Source organism: Balearica regulorum, chromosome 6 (assembly GCF_011004875.1).
Source record: "Balearica regulorum gibbericeps isolate bBalReg1 chromosome 6, bBalReg1.pri, whole genome shotgun sequence".
NCBI lineage: Eukaryota > Metazoa > Chordata > Aves > Gruiformes > Gruidae > Balearica > Balearica regulorum.
Window position 1 is genome coordinate 31,527,059 of NC_046189.1, and position 17,923 is coordinate 31,544,981.

Genomic DNA, 17,923 nt, shown 5'->3' on the forward strand with positions numbered 1-17,923 from the left:
AGCTCACTCAATGTCTGGGGTTGTGCTAAAATTTACTGATATCTGAATGCGGTACTCCCCATCTTGCATTGCCATGGTGTATGCATATGAGAGGTGTGTGCAAAATGTGACAGCAGGACTGTTGCTTCACTGATAATGCCATGAAAACAGTGAATATATTGTGCAGGGCTTCCCTGGCCAGTGGAGCTGCAAGCACAGAACAACAAACTTGCTGTGCCTCACACAGCAGAGATGGGCAAGAAAAATGCATGGCTAAGTCTTGATATGCCTTAATAAAACTGGATAAAAAAACCTCCAAACACCTTTATACTTTGACAAGTGGAAATTCCCCATTGTTTCAAAGTGTGAGAGATCAGGGACCATTCTTGTTCTAATGAGGTTGTTCTGCGAAGAAAAAAAATTGTTTGTTTTCAAAAGATATCAGTATTTTATATGGTTAAGTATAAGTGCATTAACTGGTTTAATCATTAACCAGGAATCCGTGTAGGTATCAGGATGGCAGGTCAGCTAAATGAACTGCTCTCTAACTCTCAGCATTTTCTAATGTGTTTGATTGCAGGTTATACAGACAAAGATGTTTTCTGTAGCATATATGATTTCTACAACTGATGCTGTAGGCCACGCCTGCAGGGTTCATAATGAAAGGGGAATATAAACTTCTCTGTCATTGACAACATTAATTCCCTTAGGATGATGCTAAACCTTCCCTGCTTAAGGGTAACTCCTGACTAGCTTCTAAGGATGCTCCTGAAGAAGGAATGCTTTGACTCTAAAACCCACCAGACTGTATCAAATTCTGAGCAAGATTCCAAGTGCTTCACAAGGAAGCCACATTCTTCCCAGCTACCGAGGCTTTAGCCTGCACTCACAAATCAACCTGTATGTAAGAGTCTGGGTGAGAATGAGGGTTAAGGAGGGAACCTGGGTCGTGAGTAGGGAATATTCAGAGATGAGATCTTGAGATGGGATTTGAAATGATGCAGATTGCTTAAGCCTGGAAGATGGAAGGCTTTTCTGCATCGTAATATGACGTGAAAGAAGGGGTGAATGGTCACTGAAGGAAGTCTGGTGCTTGAAAGACTGAATGTAATCAGGTGCTTGTACTGTGGTAATGCCCTCCTGCTAGAGTTCCTGGTACAGGGGGTGGTCCTGGCATCCTGGTTGTCCTAAGGAGGAGAGCTCAGAGGCAGCACAGAGCTCTGCCATGAGCTTCGGCAGCCTGGACATAGCTTTTGTGTTGATATTTTCTGCAGATAGTTGTGAAATGACCCTTTTTATCCATAAACATAAAAAAAGTAAATGGCTTCAGTTAAAACCAGTTGGCATTAGGCTTGGGAAATGGGCAGTAGATCAGAGATCAAAAGGGAGGGAATAAGGCAGCCAGAGGGAAACTAAATGCTAGATAGATCTTTATGGGATGTAAATAGATCTCCATAGGATGTTTGCTCCTATTTCTGCAGTCCCTAGGCATGACACATGATTTGCTTCTGAATTCTGTTTCAATTCCAGTAGTAAACAGTAAGGTCAGAGAAGATGTAAGTGGGATCTCTGTGCTCAGCCTGCCTGCTCAGTGCCATTTTGACAGTTCGGTTTCTGCAGGGAAACTTTCAGCCCTTTTATCTAGTCAGTGAGCATACATCCAAATCCAGCTTTCCTCTACACTCCGTTCAGAAGAGATCAGATGGAGGAAACTCATGTTCCTCTGTTGTCTAAAATATTCTGGGCTGAAACAGGAAAGGTTCTCCCACCCTCAGCTGCTAACCTACCTGCCAGATTGAGATCTGATCCAAAGACTGTCACTTACAACCAGTTGGCTCTGAGATTTCTGCTATTTGGAGTATTTTCTTTCTTGAGCTACACTAGACTGATGCTTAGCTCTTTTGAAGTGCTCCAGTGAGTCCCTCTGTGGTGACCAGGTTCCTAGAAATGTTTTGTCCTTGTCTTCTACAGCTGACTTCCTCCTGTGCACCTATAGAGTCCCTTAAACATCAGAGGTTTTCAGTGGCAAAGAGTCATGATTGGGCATTACCCCTGCAGCATAATGACAGAGGACGTGGGAACATGCTGGTTAAAAGACTCTTGTTCTTGAGAGTGGGAGATGCTATTTTGCAGCAAGGATGGGTTGTTCAAGGGAAATACAGCCAGAGGGGTGATTACTCCAACAGTTGCTCTTTCTTTCTAGTGGTAGAGGTAGCAAAGATGAACAACTGTGAGGTGTGAGAGTAACACTCCTGTTTTACAATGTTGTTTTGAATAGGTGGAACAGCAACATTTCTCCTTAAGCAGGCTGCTAGTTTTAGAGCTGTTACGTGATTATAGAAGAATGAAGAGCTGGTGAGACTTCAAATAGGTGAACAGGAAAAGAAAGGAAAGTGCCCAAATAGCAAACATCTGTCTTTCTGTCTATCTCTGCCTGTCTGTGCTTGAAATCTTGATAGCTGGGCACAGGGAATAATATTTAACACAGCTGCTAACAAACTACAAGTATTCCTCACAGCACTCCTTTTGTGACAACAGTTATTGTCCCAAATCACAAATATTGGAGCTATAGCTGAGAAATAAAAATCATTTAGCTAGCTGAATCAATGTCTGAGCTGGGACCTGGATCTTGGCTTTTCAAACTCCTTTTTGGCTCTCTAGTCACCTAGGACTGTAAAGAATAAAACATGAAGGCATACCTGCAACAACATGCAGTTTCACTGATTGTTTCCAAAGCAATCGTGCCCCACAGCTCGTGAACAGCAACCAAAAAAAAAAAAAAAACCAAAAAAAAAAAACCCAAAACGAAACCTAAACCCAAACCACCGAACTCCACAACAAAGAAATGTTTTTCCCTGTAACCACACCGTTGTTCACTTTCTCTCCCCGAGTACCTGCCCAGCTGACAGGCGGGCGCTGCGCCGTGCCCCCGCGGTTATTCATCAGAGGGGAGAGACATGGCAGCGGTGCAGAGCGGTGATGCACATCAATACGGCTGCGGAGCGCACAGGGGTAGGAAATAAAAAAAAAATCCACCTCCCGCTGGGCTGCCCATGCCCGCACCTGTGCCCAGCCCGCCCCGCCGGCAGCAGCTGGACCCCCGCCGCGCTGCTGCGCGGAGCGGCCGCGCCCCGCGGAGGGGCTGCCCCGGCAGCGGGGGGCGCCGCAGCCTCCCCGGCCTGGCTCAGGAAGTGCCGGTAGGGAAGCGGCGGGGGCGGCCGCCGGGGGCCGGGCCGGGTTGTCAGCGCGGTGAGGGGCAGCGGCGGCGGGGGGGAGCGGAGCAGGTCGGAACAATAGCGGGTGGAGGGGAGGGGGCCGGCGGCGGCGGGGCTCGGCACCCCGCCCCGGGCCGCGCCGCACAGCGCAGCTCAGCGCAGCCCGGGGGCAGCGCAGCCCAACCCAGCCCCGGGGCAGCCGCCCCGCAGGCACCGCGGAAGGGATGATCCGGGCGGCGCTCGGCTGGGCTCGCTGCTAAACGCGCCTCCATCCCTCCCTCCTCTTCTCCCTCCCTCTTTCTCTCTCTCTCGGCTCTCCTCCTCCCTAACTCACTGGATATTACCAGCCGCCGCGCTCGCCGCCGCCTCTCCCCCAGCCATGAATCCCGCCGAAGGGGCGGCGGAGGAAGGCGCTGTCCCCGACTCCGAGGTGGATGCTTTCTTCCGAACAGGTAGGGGAGCCGCGGGGAAGGGGCAGGGGCAGCGCCGGGCCCTGCCTCCGCCGCGGGATGCGGGGCTGGCGGCGGCGCGGGCACCGCCGGCAGCGGAGCCGCGGGGAGGGAAGAGGAGTAGAACGGAGGGGGTCCCCGCCTGTCTCCTCGCTTTGTCCGCCGCAGCCCCTCGGCTCGTCCGTGCCCCGGTCCCTCCTCCCGCCCCCGGGAGGATGCTACCGCGGGGCTGCGCTCCCGCCGCCGCCCGCCTCGGGAGGGGACCGGCCGGGCCCCCGCCCCGGACAGGCACAAAAGCCCCGCGGGGATGCTCGGGGAGAGCCGCCGCGCTGCCGCCGCCGCGGGAGGCTGCGCCGGCTGGGCCCCGCGAGCCCCCGCCCCGGGAGGCTGCGGCCGCCGGGGGTACTGGCCGGTATTTGGCAGCGGAGCCGGCTGTCTGCCCTGCCAGCCCCGCTCCGCCCGGGCGCTACCCCTGCCGCTCTCGGGTAGGCAGTGAGGGCAGCGGCGTCCCGGGCAGCGCTCGCCCGCAGCCCCGCTGCCGGCCGGGGATGCTGACCCCGCGGGGACGGGTTCGCAAAGTATCTCAGGGCTGGGCGAGAGCCGTGTATTTCGCTCTCCTGTTTCAGAAGATGCTGAAGTGGAGCAGAAGTGTAGTTGGGCTACAGCAGAGCATGGTGTGGGGCCTTCGCTAACGATGCAGTGGTTAATTAAATTCGCTGGGCAATGGGTACGTGCTGGGGTCTCTGCTGCACCACCCGTTTGTGAAGTGGTGTTTGTGTGGGAGCCCTCGGCTCTGAAACGTGGCTTTGCACAGGATCAGCATCTCAACTGAATCAACTTGTGGTCTGCCTTTCCCCTTCACACCCCCCCCCCCCCCCCAACAAAATCTTAAGAAAGTATTATAGGCTTCTTGGTAGATTTTTAATTAAAAATTGTAAAAGATTAAATGCTTGTTTCATAAGGGGATTGACCCTTTTAGGCTAGGACTGACACTTCTTGCCACAGCTGTTTGTCAAGACTTTGCTTTTCGGCTGTTTTCCTCCTTCTACCTGCTCATTAGCTACACACAGTGCTTTGAGCTCCAGTTACAAAAAACAATTATGTAATCACCAAAAGTTTAAAGAAGTAAAATCCCGAAGGCCTGCAGCACCTCCCTGCTATGGTAGACTGCACCCCATTTATGTGAAAACCCTTTGATCTGGAGGGTAACTATAATAAGGTCTGGCTGCGTGTATCTTGTGATCCATAAGCCATAGGATGTTTGCCTGTTGACAGCCTGCCTGGTTACAAGCTAATTGCTTAAGTCTCAACAATGACAGATTTGTTTAAAAAAAGAAAAATGACCCACCAATTTTCCTTTTAAAAGGCACCTGTTACTTAAGGTTCCCCCACCTTTTCTCTCTCTCCCCTCCTTCACCCAAAGCTGAATCATTTCTCTGTGACACTGCCTTCCTAACATAAGCATGTTAGCAGAATTGAATTTGGAGAGAGCCAAGTCTGTCTAGCTTATATGAAAAAGGCATTCCTAAATGAAGAGAAAGCACAGAGTGCCATGTGACTAGACGTTTCTCCTAATCTGCCTCCTTCACCTGTAATTTCACCTGTAGATCCACTTGTCACCTGCCTTATACATTTAACCTGGAGATTTCAGAAAGTCTCCTAACATTTCTGCTTCCTGAGGAAGCAAAATCACAGGAACCTGGGCCTGGAAGGGATGTCCAAGCCACATCCTTGCACTGAAGCGATGTATGCATAGGCCGTCCCTGATGGGGTTCTCATCTACCTTAAGCTTCATTGAAGGACATGGCAAAATTCTTGTTTCTGCACCATTATGTAGCATCATGTGTCCAAAAAGATGACATGGAAAAAAATCCCACAACCTATTAGTAATTCATTTTGATTGTCAGGTGTTACAATGGCTGGGGAACATCACTAAGAAACGGGGAAAAAGTACGAGAGCAGGCACGACTCGTGAAATCGCGCTGTTGGCTTCCTGCATCGTTTGTGCGCTGTTCAGTTCTGGGGTGCGTGCACTGCTGTTGTGCCTGTCTGAAGTTGGTTTTAATGGATGGCAGAGAGAACAGCCGATGTTGGGCTTAGGAGAACGGCTGTAGACAGGACACAGCTGACTCTCCCGCTCCTCTTTTCAGCTGTCAATGGCAATCTTGCCTGAGTAAGGACTGTGACATAGGGTCTGATTTGTAATAGCTGCAGAGACCTGCATTGACTTAGCATCCTTTTCCCCTTGATGTTAGCTTTTTTCTTTTATTCCTTCTGTCCTGACTTGTATTCTGGATTTGTAAAGCATAACTGTTGTGGCTTACGTGCCCTTGTACGTTCACATCAAATAAAAAATGAATCTATGTGGTTTAAAGATTAGCTACTCCAATAGCACAAGCGTACACTAAACTGCCTAAACTCTTCCCGAGTTCATAGCTACTGCATGGAAAAGCATGAACTCATTATTCTCGGTGAAAAAAATAGAGTCCAAACAACTAATATCTCACTCAGAGGCTTTTAGCAACCAGCTGGGCTTTGCACTGAGCCGGGAGGATCGATAGGCTGCTCCCTGGTACCAGCAGAGGAGGCTGATGCTGGGAATGGCGCCGTGCACAGAGCGCCTCACCCAGCAGCACCCAAACACTGGGAGGTCGCAGTCCCTTATCAGCGATGACAACTGAGATGGCAGCTCTCCGAGCTGCACCTGGAAAGCAAAACTGAAGGAATTAACACAAGGTAATAAAGGAGGCTCTGTTCTGATACTTACACTGAGAACTAGGAGTGACTTTTAAGAAAAGGGTGGATTTAACACCTGTGTGGTTGAAGCTGGCAGTCTGTTAAGCCTTACCCAGAGACTGGCAGGGTAGGGACTATTCTAATTTTTACAATCAGATATATGCAGAGAGTAATTCAGTCGTCTTTTAGAGAATCACTCCCATGTAATTGGGATAAAAATTAACAGGCAGAAGGACTTTAAGGGCAGAAATGACTATTGCAGTCTCCAGCTCTGATTTCTGGGATAACACTGGCTGCTGAATTGAGGCAGTAATTTCTGCATGACATCTATCGCTTCTGTTTGAGTAAGAAACCAAATCTTTGCCTAGGTATGCCTTATTAAGTTTCTTATGTCTGTTTTGGTGACAGATAAAATATGAGCAAGTTCTCTGGAATTCTCAATGGTCTATATTAAATGTGTACCGAGACTTTCATATTGCATGGAACTGAATCCAAATACTTGTTGTTTCAAACATAAAGTCAGTCACTTTGTAAATCATACAAATGACGGATATCCCTTGGATACAGACAAAGAGGGAAAACTTTACCTTTGTGCCTAAGCTGCAGGAATTTCTGCAGTGTGTTTTGGAAACAGAGGTGAAACATATAAGGAATTCTTTTACCAAAATTTTAAATTTTTATAGAGGTCAGTGACAGAACAATTTAGCAAACTACCAATTACTGGCAAGGGTAATCATCAATATTTCTTATCCACTAGCAGGTACAGTTTTCTTTTCTAATTTATTTTTCTGGCACTTAAGTATAACATTGATTATGTCTGATACGAAGATGCTAACTTTGTCATGGATACTTCCTGTGAGTGAGCTGAAAATTGATATTGTTCCATGTCCTTTGACTGCGATGAATTATGCTGTTTGCTTTCTGCTCTCCACCAGCCGGTTATACTTCCAGCATTGTTCATTTGTGCATGAGTGACTGGCAGCTCCATTACTAAATAACTTTAAAATGATTGGCAGTGGCCAGGCTGTTTGATCAATAGATGTGCTTGAAATGATGGCTACAGAGAAGTGCTCCTCGAGGTTGATGGAATCAAGTGTCTCCTCGTAGAGCAGATAAATTGATTCAGTTGAGTTGTCACTGGGGGTGAGGCGTTCATGTGACGCCTGGCTTCCTCACCTTGAGATTTTTTAAGGCCTGGCCTGGTAATGTGTCCTGATAAAGGAGGCTCTGTTGTAGAAAAGACTGTCCAGTTGTGCCTACCACTTGGAAAGCTCCTGTGTTCTTTAGGGTGATGCTATTAATTAAAATCTGTACCACTCTCTGGAGGCTTTGACCTCTGACCCCTTCAGGAATATGAGTTTTGTTCCTTTCTTTCCTTATTGTTTAATGTAGGTGTTTTTTCATGTGATTGACGTGGGGGAGGAGGACAGTTATCTCGCTACATGTGGGGACGCAGATCCTCCCAAGCCTTTATTGCCAGGTAGCTCTGCCCTGCTGTTGTCCCATCTCCTCTTCCTCAGGACTCTTGGAGGAAGCTCTGCTAGTCTGGGAACTGACACATTGACATGGCAAAGGACACATAGGTGGACCAAAAGGTCTTGATGGGAATGCCTGTCCTCTTCCCCCCTCTCGTCCTGCAGGCGCTGCTCAGAAATGGGGCAGAATCTGCTGATTTGTGGGGCCTTGTGACAAAGGGAAGAATCTCTTTTTATCTGATCCTAGAGGGGAACAATTTAAATTGGTGATTTATGTTCAGGAAAGCGTTTCTTTCCTGTACTTCTTCCTTCCTTCTCACTCAGAAGTACATGCAGGGCAACAAGGGTGACATCTGATAGTCATTTACAATGTGTTTCTTCTGGGCGAGACTGCATTGTGTTATAGGCCAGTAGGAAGATATTTATTCTATTTGATATTAATTCAATTAATGCTGAACAGAATTACTTCCAGAGGAAGAGGCCTTTCACACCCAGCTTCTGTTCAGAGCTGGTATATACTGAAGTTCACAATCCTTCATTGCCAGGGCAGGGTGCAATAGGGAACATAGGCTTAGAGCACAGGCGATGCAATAAGGCTTGATACGGCACCTGCAGAAGTTACTGATGGGGGCAAAACCTGTTGTTTAGGGGCTGAAACTCTGAAGAAAGAAAAGTGCTATCCCAAAGTCATCAAACAGGAGCCCTGTACAACCCTCCTAGTGCTTGTGTAGACCATTTTGCATGTGTTAGATGGCTATGCATGTCTTGGGATGATGAGCTACAAGGATACAAGTGAGCATCAAACTTGGCCAGGCAAATATAATTATCACTGTTTCCCAACACCTGCTTCCAATAGTGTGTTTTCAACACCTGCCTCCAATAGTGTATTTTATCAAGTCTCATAATAATAACAACCTGCTGGGAAACATGAGGGTTTAAAAATGGGAGCAACTTTGATGGGTTTGGTGGGGGTTTTTTGAGTTTGATTTCCAAGCACACCCTCATGTTAAGAGCCCGCTGGGGAGTCCTCCGGCCGGACAGGTGCTCTGGGCCTCTTGAAGGTTGGGGATGAAGTATTCTGTTGATTCAGCTGCTGTGACCTTATGGTCCCTAGGAAGGTTGATTATTGATGTATAGCAGCTTTATGGCTCCATGGCGACATGTACTGTACAGTACCCAGTGGTATTTTAAGTACTTCATAGTTATATCAAAGAAAATGCTTACGGAGTATTAGGCCTTATAAACCCATAGCGCTATGCATTTTATGGCTGGAACTTAAAGTTTAAGTCATGAAACAACTTAGAGGTATTTGTGCTTTTGTTTGATTTGGACTGGTATCCTGCTTTTAATATTTCTTTGGATAAACAACTCCTGTTTTACAGCCTTGCATGGCACACGCACCCTGTGTTTAACTGAAGGGACTCTGCCGCTTGGGGAATTTTGCCTAGTGAATCTGGCAACAATAACAGCGAATATTACAATATACGTGTTGCAAAAGAAAGCTGGATACGAAAAGAGAAGTAAAATATGATTGTCTGAATGGAGAAGCCTAAAGCGTGGAGGGCTGTAAAAGAAAGAAGTCATTTTGAATTAGTTTTTTTCTACTCAGTTCTGGGACAGGTTGTGTTACTGGTACGCAGATCCAGAGGACTTCAGAGAAATTGTTTGGGAGTTTTCATGGATGTAACTGAAAACAGAACTTGGCCTAGGCACCTCAATGGCAATCATAAACCCAGGTTCGAGTCAGTCACCTGTGCAATATGTGGACTGCAGTGTGTTGAAATGGGATTTAGAGCATTTCGTGCTAAGAATACTCTAAATTCCAGCAAAATATTTAAGTTTTCATGTTGTATTTCAGATTTGGTTCAGAGTGAGCCCAGTATTTCAATCCAGGGCAAAGACTTTCCACTATTCTAAGTCATTGCGAAAGTCGTTATGTATGTGATTACTGTGGAATAACATTAGTTTCAGTTGCTTTTCATTTATTTTACTTTGAACTATTCCGTGAAGATTCAAAGTCGTATATTAAAATTATGTATGTTCAGTGCTGGAGTGTGAAATACCATGTAAAACATTTATTGAAGTTTAAATAATTTCTGTTTCCTAATCAAGGGCTTAGGAGATAATTCTGTTTCTCCTTTTAAATATAAATATTCATTTTGTTTGCTCATTTTCATTAACTAGTGCCTAGAATAAATTGCGGTTTATTGGGGTTCTTTCTCCCTTATCAACATGTGTGGCTTTGTTACTAAAATCTAGGAGAGTTTTCTGTTTCTTCTGAATTACACAATATAATGACTGAGAACATATAGGTACATAGGCGTAACTTGCCACACTCTCACTGCAAGGCAACAAATTGCCTTTAAAACTAAAAATGAAACTTCTTTTTTTGGTACCCTTAATTATATGAACCAGCATTTCAGTTTCACTGATGGTACAAAACTACCATAATTAGGCAGACTGTAGTTTTTAGCATAAGGTCAAATCATGCTTTGCTGAGAATAATAAGAGGAAATGATCTTCAATTTAACATCTCGGTGACTGGCAGACCAGCTGCTCTGGTCATTTCTGTTAGTGAAGTGGCCTTGGGAAAAAGGGTGAGTGTGTGTTGTTTGTGAGTGAAATTAAATTAACCTTGTCACATAATTGGTACCCATGTAGACTTAGTGAAGTTTTCATGTTTTTTAAACTCTTTTTTTCATCTGTGTGTGTGTAATAAGCTGTGCTGAAGTGGCAGAAGACATGCTTTACCTTTAAAATAAAAAAAAATACAAGGAAAGATTTGACTCCAAGATGTTGCTCTGTTCTTTGCAAGGTGAGTGCTTGGTAAAACAGCAAAGGCAGTAGGTCAGGCATGCTCTGGTGCAGCGGGGATATGAAGAGTGATAGTTGGCCTAGGTTGGTTTCTTACCTGAAATTAGAATGAATATATATAGTGAAAAGAGCTTTGTAAAGGTTCCCTGGTAATATCAGTGCTGCTGGCATGGTTCCTGACTCCTGGAGTGTGTACCCTGGTGCTCCCGCTGCTTTAATGGCAACTGGCAGCCTACACTGGGAGCAGCATCATCAGCTGGAAACAATAGTGTCTGATTCTTGTTTGTCAGCTGGGACAATAGCCCTGCTGATGGGCTGCGGTGGAGGAGAGCGGGCTTCCTTTGTATGGCAGTGCAGGCATGGCAGATGGCTAATTGGACATGATAAACCACGGGGGCAATGGGGGAGAAAAAGGAGATCTGCAGGGATTATCGGCTTGTATCCCCCACGTTAGGCGGGAAAAAAGAAGTCATTTAAAGATGTTATCAACTTTAGCTCTTTGCTGTGAATATATTATTCAACAATGAAGGCGGCAATACTGTAACTAAAGTCTTTCCTTAGCTGATGTGAAGTCCACTTTATTAGCTGGGAGCAAATCATATTACTGTATGGGAAGGTAGGCAAACACATGGCCCCCAGAGACGTTGGCATGGCACTTAGGAAAATTAGCAGTGCATATTTTTCACCAGTCTTGTAAGTGAATGTCAAACTGTTGTGCCAAACAGCATCCAAGCTGAACACAAAGAGCTTTGCAGCAGTGCTTTTCAGGAGTGGAAAGTTATACTCTACCATAGTTTGTCTTGACACAAATAGACGTCCATCAGTGCTGAAGCACTGAAAAGCTAAGCTGATAAATGAAGACAGAATTTATTCATTAGGGATGCCATTCAGAGGGACCTTGACAGGCTTGAGAGGTGGGCCTGTGTGAACCTTATGTAGTTCAACAAGGCCAAGTGCAAGGTCCTGCACATGGGTTGGGGCAATCCCAATCACAACTACAGGCTGGGCGGAGAACGGATTTTGAGCAGCCCTGAGGAGGACGACTTGGGGGTGTTGGTGGATGAGAAGCTCAACATGAGCTGGCAATGTGCGTTTGCAGCCCAGAAAGCCAACCGTATCCTGGGCTGCATCAAAACCAGTGTGGCCAGCAAGTTGAGGGTGGGGATTCTGCCCCTCTACTCCGCTCTTGTGAGACCCCACCTGGAGTACTGCAACCAGTTCTGGGGTCCCCAATATAAGAAGGACATGGAGCTGTTGGAGTGAGTCCAAAGGAGGGCCATGAAGATGATCAGAGGGCTGGAGTACCTCTCCTATGAGGAAAGGCTGAGAGAGTTGGGGTTGTTCGGCCTGGAGAAGAGAAGGCTCCGGGGAGACCTTGTAGCAGCCTTCAAGTATGCGAAGGGGGCTTATAAAAAAGATGGGGACAAACTTTTTAGCAGGGCCTGTAGCGATGGGACAAGAGGTAATGGTTTAAAACTAAAACAGGGTAGATTCAAACTAGATACAAGGAACAATTTTTTTACGATGAGGCAACTGAAACACTGTGAACGGGTTGCCCAGAGAGGTGGTAGATGTCCCATCCCTGGAAATGTTCAAGGTCAGGCTGGACGGGGCTCTGAGTAACCTGATCTAGTTGAAGATGTCCCTGCCCATGGCAGGGGGCTTGGACTAGATGGCCTTTAAAGGTCCCTTCCAACCCAAAGCATTCCATGATTCTAAGGTATGTGTCAATCCCAGGTAGTTTTGGGTATGAGATGTGTAGGCTTAGCTGGTGGCTTAGGTGGCTGTGGGCTGTGAGCCCAAGGCTGTGCCCACAGCCTGGTAGCAGCAGGCAGAAGTTCATCCCATTGGATGCATTTGAATTCCTTTTTTGCTTCCCCTTAGTTAAACAGCAAGAGAAAGCACACCACAACTTTGGGAGTAATTCCACAGTTTTTGTTCTGATTCCCTCTGTCCACAGAGGAGGTGTAAGAAGTAAGGGTGAAAGAGGCTCGTGTATCAGTGGCTGCTGCAGTGATCTGCAATCATGACTGGCTTTAATTCCCTGTTTCGTAAAATGGTATCAAGTGCCTAGAATACTTTGCTATTTTAGTGTCTCTCATAATAATAATGTTATGGCATATAACAGATACGTTTAAATTGCAGTAAAAATAAATCTGCAAGAGGTTAAAAATAATAGCTAGCAAGAAATATGCAGTACTCTGTGGAAGCAGATTTACTTTCTGTGGAAATGTCTGGACTGTGTTTCTTTTCCACTGTTTACTACTGTCTTTTCCCATGGGACAAGTTTAGTGGAAACTCCAGATGAAAAGTTTCAGCAAGTTGCCTTTGGTTTCAGCAGGCCCTTCAAGTGCTCTGTCTGTCAGTCTGCATAGCTTTTGAAGCTAAAGGTGCCAGAGACCATTCAAAGGACTGCGAGTGGATGCAATAAAGCTTCCAATATCCTCCTGTAAGACCTACAATATTGTCATTAAGTTACCATGGTTCTCTACCAGAGTTTATTATTTGTATTATTGTCTCAGTCACTGATTAGTTTCTTCTGAAGCAGATGCTGCGTGAACACTGAACAAGAAGATGATCCCTGCCACCGAGTGCTTTGATACAAAAGCTGTCAAGTGGACTCTCAATTCATTTAACCAAAGACTTGTCTTTGGCTTTGCTTTTAGATGCATCTGAAGGACAGCCAGAGGACTTGCAGAGTCTAGATCTTGGTGTGGAGCAGAGGGAATGGCTGAGAACAAACAGAAAAATAGGGAAGAAATGATAAAACTGTAGGGAAACCTAAGAAGCCCATGGAAGAATGCAACAAAGTTACCTAGCAGAGCACTTCAGATCTGGAGGGCACTCGGCTGAGAGGCGAAATCCAGCCTGCATGCCTGCATCCTCCGTGGAAGGGAAGTGGGTGATGTCAGTGTGGGGAAGGTCAGAAGCCAAGGGAAATCACAGAAATGAGACAGTAAGAGCTTTGATTGGAGCTGTAGCTTTTGGGATGGAAAGCCAAAGGTAGGTTTTCTGACACGTTAGAGAAAAAAATGGCAGACTTTGGTGAAAGGAGGGAACAGGCAAAGCCTATGCATGTACCATGCTCAGAATGGGGAAGGCAGCCATAGGAGGTATGCAAAGCACAGGAAAAATAGGAAGGTTTTCTAGGAGCTGCCCCTCACCATCGAAGACCATTATTATCACCCTGCAGTCTTTTAACAGTGACTGCACCAAATGCCTGTCTTGCTTTGATGCTGCAGAGAGAAGGCATTTCCCTATGAAGCGAAGACACGCAGCCAAAATCCTTGGGTGTTCTGCTTCACGTTTAATGCTTCTTGTTCACAGAAATATGTCATGAAGAGGCAGCCTTCTTGGATCTAACTGCCACTGTGTTCACAGCAATTTAACTTTCCTGCTCTGCTTTTCTGTGCTGAGGTGGAGAGTTCAGGAGTGATGCTAATAGAGTCAGTCTGAAGCATTCAGATAAATTTAGTCCGAAGGAGCAAGTCAGGCCTACCGGGTAAATAGTAATGATCCTGTGTGCTTCGAGGACTTAGATCTATGGTGTGCAAATCTCCCGTTAACAGCTTGCTCCTATTCAACTCAATCCTGCTTGAAAGTTAGCTGGGGTGTTAAATAGGTCAGCTATCTATTACAGATTCTGTTAGTCTGTCATCTGTCTGCTGCTTCAGGTTATTTATCAAATTCCTAATGAGATGGTCTTGAACTATCTGAGGCCAGGAGAAAGTTGTTAACACTGTCTCAATTTAAAACATCTCTGGTGCTAAAACTGAACAGAGGGAAAACCCTGTTGGTTAGATGAGTTCAGATCAATTAAAACTGATCTGCATGGCAATGCAAGATTGTAAAAATGACACTTCCAAGCATGTAAACCCTTCTCATGGGAAAAGATTATTTTTTTTTTTTTTTAAAGAGAAAAAAACCCTGCTTGTCTTCATTGACGAGTTGTGCAGTAAGGTGTAACTGGCAGCTTGGACCTGGTTGCTGTGATTGGGATTGATTTCAGTGTTTGATGCAGCTTCAGGTCTGTTGTGATGTTTGTGCCGGGGAGCCGTACATTGCTCACGTGTAATAGTTCAAAACCAATGGCTGGTAGGTTCTCACTCTGGCAGTCAAAAGACAGGTTTCTACAGCGTCCACCTCAGAAGTCAAGCAGTGCTTGAGATGTGCAGGATGAGCAATAATTGCTCTGCTTGGCTCAGCCATCCTCAGCATCCCTTGCTGTGCAGTATTAATGGAGATAATCGTAATTAGAAATAATACACAGAGTTAGTACAGCATTTCAGAACACTTAAATAGTCACAGTCTTTGCATAGAATAGGGAATTCTCATCAAGCCCATCTATAAAAAGGGGATAATCAGGCACAAAGCTGTAGTAAGTGTTTTTTCTTGAGGTTGTATGGACTTTGTGCACGTGTTCTTGAAAAAACCCATGTCCTGGTGGTGGAGCAAACCCTGACAAAGCGCTGCATGGCTTTTTCTTCTGTTGGCAATGCATGGGCCAGGAAAAGCACACCAATCCCTTTCTACTGTTGGATTGCCAAAAGTCATGACTGAAGTGACAGGTGAAATCAGAGAGATGTGCAAACACTCGGCTCTTCTTAAACCACTCGATATGGGTACCTATATATGGATGCAGGTGACCTACTTCAGACAGGTTGTACGTCTTGGCCTTAGTCCTGGAAATGGGATTAACACACCTTGCCTATGTCCATACCAACCAGTCAAACGGTCTTAAGACTTTTATTACACTGACCCTATTTTTAAATATACGTAGGTCAGAGCCACATCTGGTATAAAAAATGGCCCAATGCCAGTGACAGCAGAGGAGCTCCAGTAATTTACACAGACGGAAATTTTGGCCCATGTTCAGCTGACAGACGCATATGGGGATGGGGCCAAAGAGGACTGGTAGCAGAGTAAGGATATTTCTAATTTAATGTGTTAAGACATCCAGATGATTTTGCTCATCACCGTGGTACCTGAATGCTGACAAAACAAGGCACTTGGGCTCTGGATCCATCCTGCTCTCGATTTGGTAGGGTCCCTTGTGCCTTTTTTTGTAATGAGCGTGCTGCTGTGAAAGTTACATCTATTAAATGCTAAATGTAAGAGAGATTTAATGACATGCTATTAAAAAGTTCCACCTACCTAAAAATGCTTTGCTTTCCAGCCCAGGTTTGCTAATATATTCCATATTTCAGAGAGATCTCTTCACGAAGGGAATGCTGTCAGGAGCCGTTTACAGCTCTGATCCTGCTTTTGTTGTCTTTTACGAGTGCCAGATTCCCTTTGACTGCAGAGCCAACTGCTCTGCCATGAAGTTTATGCTGCGGATGTCTCCCGTGGGCACGTTAGTTACTCGGGGCATGGGAAGGTACCTCCTGACTGGTTCCATACAGCAGAGTTTAACGGAGCTATAACCATAGTATATGATTTCCTTTTCTTGGTCTCATTTTTCCTCATACTTTTTCCTCTTGGAATATATCTAGCAAATGTAAAACCTGTGTGTCGCTATTCCAAATGGGGTTGTTTGCTTAACGTGGCGTTGTCCAGGGCAGTATAAACACCCATGGCCTTCTGAAGAGCACTGAATTGATTGCACATTTATATTTACCAGTAATGTTCCCCAGCTAACATGTCAATGAGAGAACTGCAAAGACTTGTAATTAAGCGCTACCCCAAAGAGTAATTTTCACGCTGACAAGAAATAGAAAGTCATGTTGCATCTTCCCATGGGAATATATAGACGAAGGAAAGCTTCCTCTTTGGAAGTTATCTTTGTATTTCTTTTCTTTAGAGACAGAAGCTGTGGAGATATAGCACAGGCAGTGGACACAAGTTTGTGGACTGCAGAGATTGGTGTGGGAACTCTCTCCCCAGTGCCACCGCCTCTCCACTGCTCCCCAGTCCAGAGTACAGTCCCTACGTTTTGCTGGTCACAGCTCTCCAGCAAAGGCTTCTTTTGGCTTATGTATACCTGGAAGATTCGAGAAGGAGCAAACCTACTCCCTGGCTCTGTTTTCTAGATGCCCCCAATCCAAATGGGCCTCTGTCTTGTTGAACAGAATGAGAGTGTGCTGTGGGGAGCATCTGTCACTCCTTTTCCTCTTGTCCCGCCCTTGGGGTGCACAGTGACCTGTGCTTGCACACAACGTAGCTGAATGTCAAATCGACAAGATAGAAACTTTATACATATTAAACTGAAAATCTTGAAACTAATAGGATAGTGCGGAGGGCAGATTTAGGGTGCCTAACTACTAGGCATGCAAACTGCACAAGCAAAGAAAGCAGGACTAAGCTCTTTTTTTTTTTTTTTTTTTTTTTTTTTTTAAATCTAACATGCAGCTATGTTAACAGCTGCAGCTAATGACTTCTGAAGGGATCTTCTCTCCTGGCTCCCTTTTTGTTCTTCCAATCTATGTATGTATTTTCCCTGAGAGCTGTTCCAGGAACTGAATTAAAACCTCCCTAGTCATTACTTTTCCTTTTGGTGTGCAGACACCCTGCAAACGGTGGCTCGGGCAGCAGCCTGAAGCAGTTAGGTTTCGGAGGAAGCCAACTGTAACAATCTATTTTTAAAAGGTTATTTTGAAGAATTGGATTTTATGACCTGATTTGAACTGATCTTGGGCGCCCACATGTTGTGCTGTCACAGCCTGAACCCACAGGAGCGTCACTCTTTGCTGTTTTGCCATTGCAATCCCATCTGCTTTCTGTATCAGACAGCAACGAATTATTCTCTCCATCCTCAAACCTGCTTGTCCTGTGTTGATAGTGGAGAGTTGCAGATCTTTTACTGGGGGAAAGTAAAACTATGCTTGTCATATTGCAGTTTCTTGGCTGTCCTGTTTCCCTTCAAGGAGTGGGAGTCTGGACCTGGGGCTGTCATCTTTTATGAAACATTATTACATTATTTTTTTTTTATTTTGACTATCTGTAAAAAATTTATTTAAAAATCCTCCATGACCAAATAGTTTATGCAGGAGTTTACATAAGTTTCATCCTTAACTTTGCTATCGAGTTACGGATATAGGCACTACGTAAGACCTTAAAACACCAGTTACAAACACCCACACCTCTCAGCTACAGCAAATGGAACCTGAACAACCTTGATCCAGAAAGCCACGGGCTGTTGCAGCATCAGTCCCTGATGCCTTGTCTGGACACATCCTTGCACAGCTTTTCTTAACATCAGTGGTGCAAGAGCTTTACAGTGGGACTTTGGCGGGCACCGGCCTGGGTTTGTACC

General features: G+C 45.7%; 1 protein-coding gene across 7 annotated transcripts in view; it reads left to right on the forward strand.

The window, feature by feature from the left end:
* The first annotated feature begins 3,302 nt into the window (after positions 1-3,302).
* Positions 3,303-17,923, forward strand: part of KALRN (kalirin RhoGEF kinase) — a 515,104-nt gene continuing 500,483 nt past the window's right edge. For 3 of the 7 annotated variants that reach the window (XM_075757095.1, XM_075757087.1, XM_075757084.1), the window contains exon 1: positions 3,304-3,646. In XM_075757095.1, the coding sequence (XP_075613210.1) occupies positions 3,574-3,646 (73 nt within the window). In that variant the 5' untranslated portion in view covers positions 3,304-3,573. Of the gene's footprint in view, positions 3,647-17,923 lie in introns of all 7 variants that reach the window. The other 4 variants (XM_075757086.1, XM_075757085.1, XM_075757089.1 and 1 more) reach the window with 3 other exon arrangements.